Raw genomic sequence first — 19185 nt, 5'->3', positions numbered from 1 at the left:
TATAAAATGTTGAGTGTAACATTTTAAATGTAAGTGGGTAGTAAAAAATTAATGTAGCATTTTCTATTCATCTAAGTTAAGACATGTATTATACACACAATAATAATTTTACTCATTTACATGTAAAATTAATATATTTATCGTCAAAAAATACATAAAAATTTATTTCGATTTGATAAAATTTTATATGTTTTAAGACATATGATTAACCAAGAAAGAATAAAGGACAAGGAAGAAGAGGAACACAATAATTTGTTATAACTGCTATTCTTTTACTTTCTCTTAAAACAAGATTACAAGTTTATAAGAATAACAAATAACCTCTCTCACCCTAAATTAGGATTTGCAGCTTAGCAATGATGAGAGACTAGTATGCTATTTATAATAAAACCTAACATACTAACTAATGGGCTTTTTCCACAAGGCCCATTGCACAAGCCAACTTAATAAACAAGCTAACTTAACAAATTAGGGTTTAAACACTAAAACCTAATTTAACATGCTAACAACCCTAACATCTTCGACACAAGCATGTGAACAACCTTCGACTTCATGCTTAACCCTGTCGAACCAAGAAGCTACCCTTCGGCCATACTAGAGTTCGATCCAATATCTCATATATATATATATATATATATATATATATATATATATATATATATATATATATATATATATATATATATATATATATATATATACATATATATATATATATATATACATATATATATATATATATATATATATATATATATATATATATATATATATATATATATATATATATATATATATATTAGTTTTAAAAAATATAAAAATAAAATATTAAAAAACAATCATCTTAAATTTGGTATTTAAAAATCAAGACAAATTGTGAGGTGCATGTTAATACTAAGTTAAATATATTAAATTAAGTTAACCTCACATGTTACCATGACCACATTTTCCAACAAAGAAAGATGGAATATGTAATGTCTGAGTTTTTGTACCTCAGAAGAAACCAACCATCCACATATCTTTCAGCTTCCTTATTGTTATGATCAAAATGAAAGCTGCATAGCTGATATGAAACTCGAACCATAAATGGAAACAGTTACATTAAACAGTTCATCCGTAGAGATGCATGGCCTATATCTTTTGATCTTAACTATATTCCTTTTGAGTTTAGGTCCTCCACATTTACTGCATGTGAGAATGTCTTTTCCGTCTGGTTCGGAGTTACCAAGGATCTTCAATTAGGGTATAATTTATGAACTATATTATCATGGCCAACTGTTATAGTTTTCTTACTACACGCAATCAAAGTATTAAATAACGGTTGCTACACTTATTGTAATAATGATAATGTGAATTAACTATAATTTGTTTTTTATCATTAAAATAATAAATAAGAGTATTAATATTTTGATATCTTTTAATACCGTCTTGTCATGGTCCTTTTCCTCCTAACAAATTGTTTTTTTTTTAATATTTGCCCTCAACAATATATTTTTGCCTATTTAAAAGAAAATCCTTATTAAGAGAGGCATAATGAAGATGTTCAAGAAACCATCGTGTCTGCTATGCTTAAGACATGCATGCACTTATCTTACTTAATAACCTCTAACTTTAGCATGCAAATTAACAACAAACTATATATAATCTCATGATACTGAATTCATATTGTGTAAAGTAATATTGCTAGAATATTATTAAACTGCAAAACAATAATAAAAACGTGGAAGACAGAAATAAAGGAAGAGAAAAAAAGGAAAGGAAAAGAGGGTTGTGTTAGATAAGCAACATCCATTGCAAAATTTTGTTGAATCACTATGACATGGATCAATTATAAGATAATGTGAATGTTAGATTGTTGCATGTAAGTAACTTGTTGTATGGCTTGAGTACAGTATCAAAAGAGCAAGGCACTACAAGAAAAAAAGAGTTTTACGACACATGAGTTGCGACAGTTCCCATAAAACCGTCCTCATTCTTATATTGTGACAGTTGTCACGACAGTTAGAGCCAACTGTCGTAGATATTTAGACATGTTAAGTAACATAATTGCGACAGTTAACAAAGAACCGTCCTTTTTCCACAGTCGCGACCATTAGAACAAACTGTCGCGACTACTTTCACCAATGATAATCATTACTTTTTTATTCTTTTATTTTCTCACTTTTTTCTTTCATTGTTTAATTTTCTTTTTCACTTTCATTAATTAATTTTAATAATAGTAATAATAATTACAATATTAATTACTAATTATAATTATATTAATACTAATAATATTTATAATATAATAGTAATTTCTATATATATTCAATAAAAAATAATTGTAGCCCTTAAAAGACATTCACGACGGTTCAACAACGGTCGGCCCAATCTTTCTCCATTCCCACAAAAGCTTTTGAGAAATTTTAGGCTACGACGGTTGAAAATACAGTCGTCCCTCAAAATTCTAAAAGAAGGCGCGTAAACATTTGGACAAAGAGGGAAAAGTCGCTTCAGTATCTCTCAACTGTGAATATCTAAACCCTAAGTTCTCAAACAGCCATCCCTCTGCAACAAAAAATATCTCTCTCAGTCGCGCATCTCTCTCTCATCTTCGAGCTTTCCTCTCAGCCGCCACCATAAATCTCTATTAACAGGTTTGTCTTCCATCTATATAAGTTGTGGATCTGCGGGAAAATGTTCCGTGCGTGATAGAGTTTAACGTGAAAATATGATGCCTAAACATGGTTATTAATTGAGTCAAGGGTTTTGAATTTTAGTTAGGATTTGATTTGTTAGGGTTTATTTTTTAACGCAAGGGTTCCATTTTGACAATAGGGATTCCAATTTTTAATGAACTTTTGTTTGTATGGGGTATTGATAATGTAAAGGTATGGTGTTTTCTTTGTTTATGTTTCTTCTCTCCGTGTTGTTCATGAGATTGTATTTTTAAGCCTTTAGGTAGGTTTAGAGTTTTTAAAAACTTTTGATTGGATTTTTGTGGTTGAGTTGGTTTCAAACCTATAATGTACTTTTGATTGATTGAATTTTAGAAGATTGTTGAGTTTGTCACTGAACAAGTCAATGAAATTAGTCAGTACTATTCAACATTGGCTAAGTTACTGGGCCCAACCTTATGAAGATATGTACCTTGAAAGCTTATTCTCCATGGCTTGGAAATTTGGAAAGTTTTAAATGATACCATCGGTACGATACTCACCAATATCATCATTTTATGTTTTTGTTTATAATGAAGAGAAGGTAGCTCTGGTTGTGTTCTTCAGCCTGTATCCAGCTCTCGGTATCCAGCTCTATGATGAATCAATTCTTCTCCAAACTGCTCCTTCAAAGGTTTGTTTTTTGGAACTATTAATGAGCATTAAAGTACTTTTGCTGAAATAAGATGACGTGGGTTCAAACTTGCTCATATAGTTGAATGTCCATATAAAACTATCATTCTTAAATAAATACAAGTGAGGCAAAATAAGCTTCTAAGCACCCTTTCTTCACAATAAGATTTGTTTTAATATAGAAAGAAGCAGAGAAACGGGAAGCATGGAAGAAGAAAGGTCATGGGGAATTTAGGGAAGTTACTGAAGGGGATTTCTTGGGTGAAGTCACTGGAAGTGAAAAAATTATCTGTCATTTCTACCACAAGGAGATCTATCAATGCAAGTATGACTTTTTACTCAAACTATTGCTCATTGAATCTAGCATCCATCTCTATCTCTTAATATCTGAACTAACTGTTATATGTGCATACTGCTAGAGAGTGATCAATTTTAGAAAGTTCTAGTGGCTGTTGTTTTGGTGCCGTAGCTGCCATATTTTGGCCGAGTAGGAGAGGCATGTCTCAGCTCAGAAATCAGAGGTTATGACAAATTGGCTTTCGAGGGAATTGGTGGTGTATGGCCAAAGATCTTCGGGTGCATCTTCTGATGGCATGTCAGTCACCATTATGTATCTAGCCTGCAGCCTATAATTCATAGTAGTTGGTTCAATTTGTTGATTGAAGCGTGTATATGGCACCAATTATTTATGCATCTCAGTCATCAAGTGCTTCAGAACATGTGACTTCGACAGAATATGATCATGTATATGGCATCAATTAGGGCTATTGAGAATAATTGTGCCAGCTCACTACTGTAACTTAGATAGTTAATGCCACATTAGCTTGGTAGTTGTAACGGCTTAAGAGCTTGCTATCTTAAGGTGCAAGTTTGTAAGCCTTAAGAGTAGAATTTGGTCCAACTGAGTGTAGGATAAGTAGCCTATAAATTCTATATTATGCTGTGAATCTCCAGTTAAGAAAATGATTCAAACGAATATACGAAATTTCAAATTTACCTTCTTTTATTTTCTCTCAACTGACAGAGCCAATCATAGGCATAGAAATAGATTATTCTTGGCCTAATTTGGTCATTTTTGTTGGCTCTTGCATACGAGGTCGTTGCCACTAATATGTTTTCATGATATTGGTGATGATTCTTAATCTATATATCTATTTTTAGTGAATCTAGTTGTTAATGATGCAATTGGTGTCTATCTAATTTTCTGAACATCTGACATATTTTTCCTATAAGCTTAACTAGAAGTATTTGTAGAGTATTTTTAATACTACATGAAAATAATATTTTTATACTAGATTATTTGTATTAGTAATCATACTTCTAAACTTGTTTGGACTTTTTCAACCCGCCGAAAGTTCCAATAGTTCACCCTCACAATTCTCATGATCAGTTAGTCATAAACTTATTATGCTTCTTTATATCAAAAACCTCTAAATCTTGGAGGAAAAAAATCTGAATTGAGATTAATTAAGTAGTATTATAATATTGTTCAATTGGTTCATATTTTTCATTTGATTGTTTTAATCACGTCATATATATAATAAAGCTTCATGGTTAAGCTATATACTAGTTTGTTTTGTTATAATGTGTTTTTCACCTACAGAAAAAGTGTTAGCTTGTACTAATATGTTTTCTTATAATGTGTTCTTCTTTCTAATGTAATGTAAGGGATATATATTTCATGATCTACAAGTTTATTGGTTAAAGCTGGAAGTATATGTAATATTATGTATTTAGTAAGTTCAGTTGCAGGTTCAAAGACTGAAGAATTGAGTATTGTGCATGGTGATGGTTTTTTTGGTCTCAGTAATGCTACAATTGTATTGTGCTTGTCTAAAACAAGACTCAGGAATGCTACAATTATATGTGATATTTTGCTAGAAAAAAATCGATGCTGGTGAAGATGTAACAGGTTCTCGTTTTACACATGATGAAACCGTATCTTCGAGAGGAGAAAACATAGGACTGCTCGACAAGTTTCTAGCCAAACTGAATATCGGGGCATTTGAACTTAAACTATTAGAAGCATATCCATGATATTGTATATGGACTGGATTTACAAAAGACCCGTTGTTGAGTTTCATTTCTATTATGGAGACTAAGCTCATTTTCATTGTTAAATATAGGAACACTAGGCTAAGAATCAGGACAAGATCGAGAAAACCCTAAGTTGGTGGTTATGCTAAGTATGGAGCTTATATTTCCCGAATGAAACCGAGAAGGAAACCGACTAGAAGAGTTTGTTGACTAAGTTGAAGAACCGCGTGTCGAGATGCTTGCAGTTCTGGATTTAGTGTGACTCTGCTCGTCAAGATCAATGTTATAAGGCATACAAGGTATTTCATCAGGTTTAAGTTTTCTAAAAGACTCTGATTTTGCTTCCTCTGAGTCAATTTTATTGCTGTTAGTGTATGTCACAGCACTTCTATTTACTTTAATCTGATCTCATACCTAAAGCACAAGTTTCAAACTAGAGTTATATTGTTAATAAAAAAAACTTTGATCAATAACCAAAACTCTTACCAATACATGATGGCTACACATAAACAAATACATGATAACTTGGAATGAGACACGGTGCCAAACAAGTTATAGTACATCATGATTTCCAAAACTTGTTTGATTTTATAGTTTAAGTAGTGACATTCATGATATCGAACTCTTCTTTAATCTATTGACTCATAACGTGGACAGTATTTATAGCTAATCATGAACTTACTAATTTGTTTTCTAGCTGAATCTACGTAGACACTCTTCAAAGGTTTTGGTTTATTTATTGTTTTTGAAATTTGATTTTTAGGTGGAATGAAGGTTAAGCTGACAGAGATGAGTCATCTCCTTATGCTGCTTTGCTTGCATCACAGGATGTTGCCACCAAATTCAAGGTAACTAGATAACTATATGAGTCATCTCCTTGTGCTGCTATGTTGTTATACCTACCTGATACCAATAGATTTGTTGGTTTGATTGATCCTGTATATGGTTGATTCTGCCCGTTCCTTTTTTGAAGCATTAACAAATATGCTTTGTTGATGAATCCACTAGCAAGGAGTTTAGAGGAATTGAAGTCAGATAGAATTTCAAGTATTTATTGGTGTTTTAATCTTCTTAGAACAACATTTGTTGCATTTACAGTTTGTGCGGCTACGAAGCTAATGCATCTCTTTTCTCATCTTATATTACCAACGGAGCTCTCTTTGATTAGTTTGGTAGAAGAACATTCTTTCTATGAAGCTGCAATAGAAATTTTATCATTACAATTGTTTTAGGTTAATTTTGAATTTTGATGTATTCCTTAGTTAAGTTATGTTTGATCTTGAGAAATGTCTCTTTGTATTTAGTTATTGAATTTTGTAGATCACATTTGTTTCAATATATTTTGAATATACTAGTTAACATTTAATCATTGGTTAGTTTTTTTAAAAATTAATATATTTAGCGGGGGTTACAAATCTCCATAATTTATTTTAAAATAAAATGTATCATAAATAACAACAGTTTGAAACCGTCGCGACTAGAATTGAAAAAATAATTCAATTGGAAACTCACGACGGTTTGTAACCTTCGTTACTTGTAATTTAGGATAGTTTGAAACAGTCGCAACCAGAATTGAATAAAGAATCTAAACTGATATTCACGACGGTTTGTAACTGTCGCTACTTGCAATTTACGACAGTTTCTTACCCGTCGCGACTGATAACGACAGTTGGAGTGACGGTTTTAACAACCGTCGCAATACACCCTGGCGACACACATTTCCGCGACAGTTACACAACCGTCGCGCCTTGCAATTTGTGGCTGTTAAAACCGTCGTAACCTACCAAAACTAGCCGTCGCAATTCGCCAATTTTCTTGTAGTGAGGGTCGCTGCATTACCGTCCGCATGTAGTGATAAATAAACAAGGATTCTCACATTTTTGTGAACAAGTGTGGGTAAATAAGTTAGATTATGATATAGGATTCGCTTTGGATCATGAAATATAGACACAGTTACTGAAAAATATATGAAAATAGTGGACATTCTGGTTAGGAGGAAGATCAATTTTATGTGCCTACAAGAAACTAACTGGACATGTAAAAAAATGAAAGAATTAGACAACTCGAGATTTGAACTTTGGTACACTGGAAAAGTTAGATCAAGAAATGGGGTGGAGATTATTATGGACAATGAGTGGATGAAGGATATTGTGAATGTGAAAATAGCAGGAAATTGAATCATAACCTTCAAATTTGTATTGGAACAAGACACCTTTAATGTTATTAGTACGTACGCACCTCAGGTTGGATTAGCAGAACACTTTAAGGTAAAATTTTAAGATGATTTAGAAGGTTTACTTCAGGATATACTCCAAGGAGATATGCTTTTCCTAGGAAGGAATCTCAATGGACATGTACGTGGAGTTACAAGAGGTTTTGAGAATGTGCATGGGGTTTTGGCCTAGGGGAGGTAAATTTGGTTGGTGAATCCATCTTGGAGTTTTCGTCGACCTTGTATCTTACTATAGCAAATATATGGTTTAAGAAAATTGATGAATATCCTATCACATATGAAAGTGGGGTGACATGTTCTTAGATAGATTTATTTCTTATCAGGAAGTCGGATAGGAATATTTGTTTGGACTATAAAGTTACTCATATATATATATATATATATATATATATATATATATATATATATATATATATATATATATATATATATATATATATATATATATATATATATATATATATATATATATATATAGAGAGAGAGAGAGAGAGAGAGAGAGAGAGAGCTTGACTACCCAACATAAAATTTTGGTTATGGATGTAAGAATTAAGGTGAGAGAAAAGAGAGGAAGTCATATGGTAGCGCCACGATCAAGTGGTGGAATTTGAAAGGTGAAATACAAGGAATTTTCCAACACAAGATCTTGGAGGGAAGTTTTGGACAACCACAAGGAAATGCAAATGATATGTGGAACAAGATTGCCCAAGAGATTATAATAGTGGCTAAATATACGTTGGTGAATCAAGAGATTTTGGACCTAAGGGTAAAGAATAATAGTTGAATTAAAGTGTCCAAAGAAAAGTTAAAGTAAAAAAGGATTTTTTTAAAGAGTGGTCTAGGCGTAAAACTTCCAAAACTTGGGAAAAGTACAATAAAGCTAATAATGAGACCAAGAAGGTGCTGAGTGAAGTAAGAATCCAAGATTTTGATGGGCTTTACCAATCTCTAGGAACTAATGAGGGAGAAAAATCTATATATTGGCTTGCTAATGAAAGATAAAGAAAGACTAGAGATTTAGATCAAGTGAAGTGCGTTAAAGATGAAGAAGGCAAAGTCTTAGTTCAAAAAAATATATAAAGGATAGGTGGAAGACGTATTTTTACAATTTATTTAATGAATGACGTGATATCTCACCGGATTCTAGAAATCTCAACATTAGAGAAGAGGATCAAAACTATAATTACTATCGTCAGATTCATAAACAAAAGGTTAAGGAAACATTGAAAAGAATGAGTAACAGTAAGGCGGTTGTGTTAGATAACATACCTATTAAAGTATGGATTCTTAGAGATAGAGTTATTGAGTGGCTCACGAAATTCTTTAATGAAATTATGAGGTCAAAATACATGTCGGATGAAAGGAGAAGAAGAACTTTAGCTCAAATCTATAAGAACAAGAGGTATATACAATGTGAGATATTGGATCGAACTCTAGTATGGTCGAAGGGTAGCTTCTTGGTTCGACAGGATTAAGCATGAAGTCGAAGGTTGTTCACATGCTTGTGTCAAAGATGCTAGGGTTGTTAGCATGTTAAATTAGGTTTAGTGTTTAAACCTTAATTTGTTAAGTTAGCTTATTTATTAAGTTGGCTTGTGTAATGGGCCTTGTGGAAAAAGCCCATTAGTTAGTATGTTAGGTTTTATTATAAATATACTAGTCTCTCATCATTGTACACAGCAAATCCTAATTTAGGGTGAGAGAGGTTATTTGTTATTCTTGTAAACTTGTAATCTTGTTTTCTAAGAGAAAGTAAAAGAATAGTAGTTGTAACTAATTCTTGTATTCTTCTAATCTTCCCTAATTCCCTATTATATTTTGTTCTTCACATCGTTTTTCACAACAAATTGGTGCGGTGAGCATGGAGAAGATGCCTTCAACAAAGTATGAGATTGAAAAGTTCACCAGAGTGAATGATTTCGGTATGTGGCGCTTGAAGATGAAAGCCCTACTGGTTCAGCAGGGTTGCTTGGAAGCGTTGAAGGGAGAGGCAGCCATGAACGCAGAATTGACGAAAGCGGAGAAGAAGAATATGATCGAGAAAGCACACAGCGCAATTTTGTTGAGCCTTGGTGATAAGGTTCTCAGACAGGTATCAAAGGAGACGACGACATCAGGGTTATGGATGAAACTTGAAAGTTTGTATATGACCAAATCACTGGTAAATCGACTCTACCTGAAGCAAGCTTTGTATTCATTCAAGATGATTTAAGACAAAGTGTTAGCTGAGCAGTTGGATATGTTCAACAAGCTGATTCTTGATCTTGAGAATATTGATGTGAAGATCGATGATGAAGATCAAGCGTTGTTACTATTGTGTTCTTTGCCTCGATCACATGCTCACTTCAAAGAAACTCTCTTGTATGGAAGGGAGTCCCTGACGTTTGAAGAAGTTCAATCAGCCTTGTATTCTAAGGACTTGAACGAACGAAAGGAGCAAAAACCTTCGACTGTTGGTAAAGGTTTGGCCGTTAAAGGAAAATTCTTGTGAAAGGATGGTAAGTTCGACAAGAAGAAAGGCAAAAGTCAGCAGAAGTCTTATAGTGGCGAAGCATCTGGTATTTGATGCTATCATTGTAAGAAGGAGGGTCACACAAGAAAGGTGTGTCCTGAACGCCTGAAAGATCATGTAGGTAAGGATAATGGTAATGCAGCCATTGTTCAAGATGATTTCGAATCATCTGATGTCCTTGTGGTTTCGAGTAGTGACTTTAGGAAGGAGTGGATTATGGATTCAGGTTGCACTTGGCATATGACTCCAAACAAAGACTTGTTCGAGGAATTATGTGATCAAGATGGTGGATCAGTACTGCTGGGAAACAATAAAGCTTGCAAAATTACAGGTGTTGGATCTGTGAGATTCAAGCTCCATGATGAGTCAATAAGGTTGTTAACTGAAGTCAGGTATGTTCCTGATTTGAAGAGAAATCTACTTTCTCTTGGTGAATTCGACAAGGATATGTTTTCCAAGGAGAGAAAAATGTCCTAAGAGTCATGAAGGGTTCGAAGGAAGTCTTGAGAGGCGTGAAGAAACAAGGCTTGTATACCCTTGAGGTTGGAGTTGTAAGTGGTTCGACAGATGTTGCATTCACGAAAGCTTTATCAAAGATAGAAATCTGGCACATGAGATTGGGCCATGTCAGTGAAAGGGGCCTGGTCGAATTAGGAAAACAAAATCTGTTTGGTGGAGACAAAGTCGAGAAGCTGAAGTTTTGTGAACCCTGTGTACTTGGAAAATCTTGCAGAGTGAAGTTCAAAAAAGGCAAACAAAGAACACATGGATCCCTTGATTACATCCATGCTGATACTTTGGGGCCTGCAAGGTGTCTATCACATTTAGGAGCAAGGTATTTTCTATCCATAGTTGATGATTATTCCAGGAAGTTATGGGTATTCATCCAGAAGACTAAGGATGAAACTTTTGAGAATTTCAAAAGTTGGAAGACTCTGGTCGAATATCAAACTAGCAAAGAGGTCAAGAGATTGAGAACCGACAATGGCCTTGAATTTTGCAATGAGGCGTTCAACAACTTCTGTGCTACTTCTGGTATTGCAAGGCACAGAACTACTGCAGGTACTCCACAGCAAAATGGTTTGGCTGAAAGTTGTAATCGAACTATTTTGGAGAGAGTCAGATGCATGTTGACTAGTGCTGGATTAAAGAAGGTGTTCTGGGCTGGGGCTGTTTCGACAGCAACATATCTGATAAACTGATGTCCTTCGACAACGTTAGATATGAATACACCTGAAGAAGTTTGGTCGGGACATCCACCAGATCTCGACAGACTGAGAGTATTTGGTTGCATAGCCTATGCTCACATTAGGCAAGACAAGGTCGAACCTAGAGCTCTGAAATGCATGTTCATGGGATATCCTGAAGGAGTCAAAGCTTATAGGCTATGGTGCCTAGAGCGAACTCACAGGAGGAGTATCACCAGTCGAGATGTAGTTTTCAATGAAACTGAGTTGGCTTTCAAGAAAACTGATGATGATGGTCGATGTGCAGAAGAGCTGGAACAAGTAGAGATTCCTGTTGAGGTGGAGCAAGTCGATGCTGAATTGCATATCCCTGATGAAGTCGAAGAAGAAGCAGAAGATGCTGAGGAAGTTGAGGAAACTGTCGATGACTACCTATTGTCAAGAGATAGGTCAAGAAGATTCATCAAGCCACCTTAGAGACTTGGGTATGCAGATCTTATAGCTTATGCCTTAACCTCTACAAGTGAGGTTTTAGACGAAGAACCTAGAGTCTATAAGGAAGTTATGAGGATTCTAAATAAGACTGAATGGCTGAAGGCCATGGATGATGAGATGAAATCTCTTCATGATAACCACACTTGGAAACTGATCAAGAAACCTGCTGGGACAAGGTTAGTCAGCTGTAAATGGATTTTCAAAGTTAAGGAAGGAATTGAAGGAGTGACGTCGAAAAGATACAAGACAAGGTTGGCCGCAAGGGGTTTCACTTAGAAAGAAGGTGTCAACTTCAATGATGTGTTTTCTCCTGTTGTGAAGCATAGGTCCATTCGAATGTTTCTTGCCCTAGTGGCACAGTTCGACCTTGATCTCGAACAGATGGATGTGAAGATTGCGTTCTTGTATGGTGATTTAGATGAAACGATCCTGATGAGGCAACCTGAAGGATATGTCGAAAAGGGAAAGGAAGATTATGTGTGAAAGCTAAAGAGATCTTTATATGGGCTGAAACAATATCCTCGACAGTGGAATAGGAGATTCGACAAGTTCATGGCACGCATAAGTTTCATTAGAAGTCAGCTCGACCACTGTGTTTACTTCAGATTTCGACCTGGTAATTCATTTGTTATTTTGTTGCTTTATATGGATGATATTCTCATAGTAAGCAACAATGTCGAAGATGTAATGAGGGTGAAGGTTGAACTCAATAAGGAGTTCAATATGAAGTATCTGGGAGCCGCTTCCAGGATTCTTAAAATTAACATTCGAAGAGATAGAAATAAGTCGAAGTTATGCTTATCTCAAGAGGCATATCTACGAAAGATTCTCGAAAGGTTTGTTATGTCGAATTCGAAGCCAGTTGTGACTCTGACAAACCTCAATTCAAGCTGAGTATTGATCAGTGTCCCAGTACTGATGTTGAAAGAGCCTATATGAATAGCATCCCATATGCTAATATAGTTGGTTCTTTGATGTATGCTATGGTTTGTACTAGACCCGATATAGCATATGCAATGTGCTCATTGTCACTCTCTAAATGCTTATTGATCCATTTTCCAATAGAGAATATATCTTCCATATATGAAGCATTAGTGACATATAATGATCCAAAAAAATGATTTGTATATTTGTAAAACATCTCAAGTAAGGGAAGCACTGATGCAACATAAGTCCAATCCTCTTTATTAACTCCCCTATTTGTTTTGTCCATTTCTTCGCGAAATATCTTATTTCGTGCATAGAGCAAGTCAAAACGTTTTTGATACTGTAAGGATGCCTTCAACACTGAATAAGTTGAATTAGATTTGGTTTCAAAATCAAGGATAACAACACCTTTGTATGTAACTTTTTCCTACACTGCATATTCCATAAAAACGCAGCTTCTCTGTAGTAAATCCAATTATCTGCCCAATTTTTGAGATTGTTGCACAAATTATTTATAATACACAAAAGAGATTATAATGTAAAATTAATAGGTATAAAACTTTATAGTTGAGTCAAATAACTATGTACTCCAGATTGCTTGATTGATAATTAATCATATTTTTTAACTGCACTAACTATGTAATAAAGAATGAAAGTGCATATTGTTCCCGTGTCGAAATTTGTGTAAAATAAAACTATCATTTTTCTTGAAGTTTTGATACGAGGAGTGACGCAGTCGGAAGCCGTCCAAAGGAATAGCAAGCGCTAAACCTTGAATGAAAACAGGGTTGCAAGCGCAAACCCTATAGATAAGGTCTGGAGTCCACCAGGAATAAAGAAAACTTTGGATTCTATTATAACAAAAGAGATAACCCTTATGGCTATGCCAAAGGTCTTTAAATACATAAAACAAATAAACCCTATTGGGCCTTATGGGCTTTTAATCCAAAACAAAATTAAATAAAACAAATAAAATAGAAATTGCTTAAATATTAAAACTAAAATTGCTTAAATATTAAAATGCTTTCCGACGTTCGATTTCTTCTTTGATACGCACAATCCTCCTACATCAGTCTCCTTCACTTCTGAAGAACTCGACCCCGAGTTCTCTTCTTGATAAAGAACTTCATCTGGCAGCTTGCTATAATTGTAAGTACCAACTGAAAACCTCTCCTTACGCCGAAACGCCATCACATCTTCTCCCACATTGAAAACTTTGATTTCCATGTGTTTATCTCGCATAGGAGGCAAATCGTTTGTCGGCTCATCTGCGGTCAACTCCGTGAAATCCTTTAGGATCCCTAGCAGTTATTCTGGAATTGTTGTTTCCTCCTTTACAACATTCATCAACCCTTTGATCATCACTAGACAGAAACATTCAGTTTCTTTTACAGCCTCATCAAGCTCCTTTTCACTCTGCATCATCATCAAGAATCTAGACTTCTTTCCTTCTGGATTCTTATCAAAGTGTAAAACAGGAGCCATAGCAATTTTATGTGTGCCCCATGTAATCATCATCACATTATCCCGTCCTCGATAAGTGATATCATTATCAAACTGCCAAGGCCTACCAAGTAAAATATGACAAACATCCATATCAAGAACATCACAAAGTACCTCTTCTCTATAATATTTTCCGATGGAGATAGGAACTCTGCAGGTTAGTGTTACTCGAACTTAGGAGCCCTTACTTACCCAACCGAGGTTGTATGGCTTCTTATGTGGTTTTGTGGACAACTTCAAATAATCTACCAATTTTTTTGACACCAGATTCTCCATGCTGCCACTATCCACAATTAGATTACACACTTTGTTCTTGATAGAACAATGTGTCTTGAACAAATTCTTGCGCTGCCCTTCGTCTTTGGATGCTAGTAACATTCGCTGCAACACAAAATTTACCCTCTCATCAGATTCTTCCACCGCAAACTCAACATTGGCATACTCATCGTTCTTAACGGTAGAATCTTCTCTTTCTTCATCTTCCTCCCTTTCTTCCACAACAGCAGCGACTCTCCTTGTTGGACAAACATTCGATTTATGGCCTCTTCCGTTACAACGATAACATGTGTCTATAGCGGGTCTAGCATATGGATTATCCGGCCTCTGAATTGGTGCTTTACCCTGCTGCACACTGCTAGAGCTGCTAGCCCCCTTATTCCCAAGGTTGGAATCTCGGGATGTTGCATTCTTTTCCTTGTCACCTGCTGATTCACAGTTACTTTGGGGTGAGTACCTTTCAATAGACGAGAAATTTCGAGGGGATTCTGTCGCGGGGAAATATCGTATCCTTTTGCGGGATGAGACACCTGATGCCTTCTTTGGGCTCGGGTGCTCAAAAAAATGATTTTTCTTTTGTTCCGACCAAACTTTTTATTATTTCCAAAGTAGGAAAAGGAAAAAAGCTGCAATAACCTTAAAAAGTGGGGGAGAGATCTTTGGGTAAGAGGGTTGGTTATATGAAGGGAAGGTATTAGCACCCAACGTATCTATAGTACTCTATAGGTTTCTTTTCTATGTTTTTCATTCCATGTTATTGAGAGGTTCTTGTGAAATAGGTGGGACCTAAGGTGTTTGTTTGATTATGCTCGCAAAGATCATCGCGATCCTCTGCATACATATCCCTTAGAGGGAATCAGAGCATCTGTAGCTTGGGTCTACGGGTGCTAAGGTTTGAATGGTTTGAGGGAGAAGTTTTGCTCGCCAAGGATACGACCTTGTGCCTACGTATTCTCAAAGGGATGTTGAGAAAGTCAGAGCAATCGTAGTTCCCACTTATGCTTGTGGAAGCAAAGGATAAGAGACAAATGTCATCTAAATGTTCGATGTATCTAATCTATATCATCACATACATCTGTTTGATTTTTGTTTGAAAATCTTTTCATTATAAGCCCTGGGCCATGCCACTTATGGTGCTTAGAATGATAAAGATGTTTTTTAGCCAGCCTTGTGGCAAAAACTTTCAATGAAGTCAGCCTTGTGACAAAAAGTTTTTATTAATCAGCCAGCCTTGTGGCAAAAGTTTCAATGAAGTCAGCCTTGTGACCAAAACTTTGATTAATCAGCCAGTATGGTGGCAAAAAGGTTTGATTGATTAGCCAGCCTTGTGGCAAAAAAGTTAAGTTGATTGATTGATTGATTGATTGTTTGTGATGATATAGATGAGATACTCCTATCATAGAGATGATAAATGTCTAATCTCCTAGGGTATTTGATTTGGATATTGGGGATGCTTATAAGAAGCCCGTGGGTCCTTGTACGAAGCCCAAGAGGAGGCTATCCGAGGGTCCTTGCATTGTAAGCCCAAGAGGAGGCTATGGGAGGGACTATCGAGGGTCCTTGCATTGTAAGCTCAAGAGGAGGCTATGGGAGGGACACTCGTTTGTACAAAGCTCAAGGGGAGGCGTGGTATAGTTGGTTTGAGCTCTTAGAGCGATTTCACCGGTGTCATACCCTAATTTTTGACCCCCCCTGAGATGACATATCTTCAGGATTTTCATCAAGTCAAAGTAAGTACCCAGGGCAGTCTGGCATTCAATCGAGGGTGTTCAAAGACAAGAAAACTCAGGCAAAGGATCAATCAATAGAGGGATTAGTCTCTAATACAATCATAAGACTCAAAAGCTTCATTATTTCACCTATGATTGATTAGACACCCAGTCATCTAAGTACAGAATTACTCAGATCAACAGACTAGGGTTTGGAGCCTATCAAGGACTAAAATCAGGGATCACCTTTGGGAAACCCTAAAAAGCCCCAGGGGATCATTCAAAGACATCAATCATCTTCAAATAACTCATATGACAAGATCCACTGGACATTACACCTCAGTTCAGAGTCTACAGTCATCATTGTCCTCTGGTCGACAATTAGGGTTTTTGACCTAATTCACCAAGATAGTTGACTTTTAATCAGGGCATGGATCCAAAACTCAAGACATGATTCAAGAGTCTCTACTACCTCAATATAATCCATTTACATCATTCATTTGAGGAGAAGATCTTGATTCTACACAAAAGTCCAAAATCTCACCTTACCAGGAAAAAGTCAACTGTATGGGATCACCATTGACTTTTGAGATTTTTGGTCAAACCATGACTTTTAAGGATCAATATCATCAATATATGGATAATGAAGTCATTTGACCAAAGAAATTCAAAGAAATTCATCAAGGAGCAAAAAGTCGGGAATTAGGGTTTTTTAAGGCATGGTGAGAACTCAAAATTTCACCTACACAACTCAAAAAACTTCCAACATGAAAGTTGTAGATCTTGCAAAATAAAACAACATCTTACAAAGGAACTTTTTTCAAAAGATCAATCATTTAAGAGTTTTGGAAATTTTGGAGTTTTAGGTCATAAACACTTAGAAATTTTTCTAAGTGTTTTAACCTAGTTTTCTTCCAACTTTGGCCTCATTTTTCACAAATTTGCCAAAGGATTCTGAAGAAACTCCAAACTAATGATTTGAAGTAGATGTTTAGGGCTTTCCAAATTGTGTTCAACCTTCTCCAAATTCAATTTGAGCTAGGAGTTATGCTTGTTCAAAGTTGACCTCATGAAGTAAAATTATAGGTCATGTACAATTTGAAACTTTGCAATTTTGTGCATTTTGCTTCACTAAGTGATGCTACACGACCTCTAATGCATCTGAAACCATACCATACATCAATTTCCATCATTGCATAAGGATTAGAGAAGATTCCCAAAAACAAAGGCATGTGATTATGTAATGATTGCATTTTTGAATTTATGACAAATTGGTGATTCATCAAAGGAATCTTCTCCCAACCAATTGGAGCTCATTTCTGCAGCCATTTGGTCCCCTAAGATCAAGCAAAACCGAGGGCTAGGGAGTGGTATCAAAGAGCTCATCATTGCACTTGGAATATTCTTTGAATTCCTTCATGGCTAAGAAACCAAACTCACTACACTAAGCAAGCTTACTATGATCAATTGCTCTGAACCAATTGCCTATAAATAGAGGCCTCTTTCTCATTCAGAAACCACACCAAAGCAACAAAATTCTTGCTTTCTCTCTTCTTTCTTCATACTTAAGGTTTTCAAAGGTTCTTTGGCAAGAAGACTCGGATTCTTCAAACCAAAGCTCTTCCTTTGAAATTAAGTATTCAAACACATTAGGGAAGTCATTTAGAGGTGATCCAGACCTCTGAAACACTTCTGTAAGTGAAGAATCATCATCTTCACCTCTCACTTGGAGCTGTTGCAGTTGGAGGTCCATAGAGTAATTCAGGAGGTTTCAAGCCAAGCCAATCATCCAGGCACACTCCTCAGGTCATAGTGAAGCTAACCAGATGGCTGCAGCTCGTCTGTAACTCCAAATTCAACAACCTCCATGTCTACTTGAAGCTCAAATCGAAGGAGGTCCACAGAGCAATTCAGGAGGATTCAAGCTCCAATAAGCATTCAGTTAGCATCATTGGGTCTCAAGGAAGCTATTGAGATCATTCATTCAAGTCCAGGTGTTCTCCATCACCCTCACGACCTCCATTTTCAGAGGTAAGTCTCTGAACCTCACCTCTTTAATTTAAGCACTCTTTGAGTTAAAGCTCGATTCTATCTTGTTTAGCATCATCAGAGGATTGAAAACCCTCTATCATCTTTCATTTATTCATCTTGTTTGTCATTTAATTTCAAATTTAGGGTTCATGCGTTCTTAGAGTTTTCTGAGAAATTAGGTAGCTATAGTTCATATAAATAAATGTTAGTTACATATCTGGATTCGTGAGGAAATTTAGAACAAGATTGATGTTTACATCATGTCATTTAGTTGAGAAACCAGAGAGTTAGGATTTTGGAAATTCTTGAGCTCGAGGAAGAAGATGACTATGGCCATGGCGCGCAAAATTTAAATCTGGGGACAAAGTTTATTTTATTTTGAATGGAAGTTGTTTTATAAACGACTAAATCGTTACAGCCCAGTGGTAAAGAGTGTTTGTGTGTTGCGCGTGTCCAAAGTCTGGGGTTCGAATCCCCCTCGCCCCAGACTTTTTGATTCTTTTATTTTTCAATGATTTATCACTTGTTTTGAAACATAACCAATTGAGTGAGAGTTATTATCACCAAGCGCGCGTTGGCTCAGTGGTGTTGTTTTGGGCTGGTGACTTCAAGGGCGTGGGTTCAAATCCTCCAAGGGCCAAAAACTATTTTTTAACACATAATTTCTTTTATTTTCTTCACAACTTCACATGAATAATTCACCTATCAAATTAAATCATTTTCACTTCATTTTTCACACACTTGTCATTTAATATATCTATTTTATAAATAATAAAAAAAATCATAAAAATATTATTTATTTCATGTGTTTTAATTAGGTTTAAAATAGTATGTTTTAAGTGTTTTCTTAAATACTTTAAATGTATATATTCACTTTGTTTTAACCTAATCATTTTGTAAATAAGTTTATGATAAAACCCTAATTGTTTAGGTCTTAATTAGTTAAAAA

At 35.4% G+C, this 19185-nt stretch overlaps 1 protein-coding gene across 1 annotated transcript; it reads left to right on the top strand.

Annotated features, from left to right (window-relative positions):
• Window positions 1-2347: 2347 nt before the first annotated feature.
• LOC131656883 (thioredoxin domain-containing protein PLP3B-like) lies at window positions 2348-4328 on the top strand. The gene is made up of 3 exons (XM_058926454.1): window positions 2348-3327; window positions 3509-3651; window positions 3746-4328. Exons 1-3 carry the CDS (start codon window positions 3172-3174, stop codon window positions 3750-3752), a joined length of 306 nt encoding a protein of 101 aa, XP_058782437.1. The 5' UTR covers window positions 2348-3171; the 3' UTR covers window positions 3753-4328.
• The last annotated feature ends 14857 nt before the right edge of the window (window positions 4329-19185 follow it).

Source organism: Vicia villosa, linkage group LG3 (genome assembly GCF_029867415.1).
Source record: "Vicia villosa cultivar HV-30 ecotype Madison, WI linkage group LG3, Vvil1.0, whole genome shotgun sequence".
Classification (NCBI taxonomy): domain Eukaryota; kingdom Viridiplantae; phylum Streptophyta; class Magnoliopsida; order Fabales; family Fabaceae; genus Vicia; species Vicia villosa.
The sequence above is the reverse complement of the archived record's forward strand: the minus strand, read 5'-3'. Positions and strand labels throughout refer to the sequence as shown.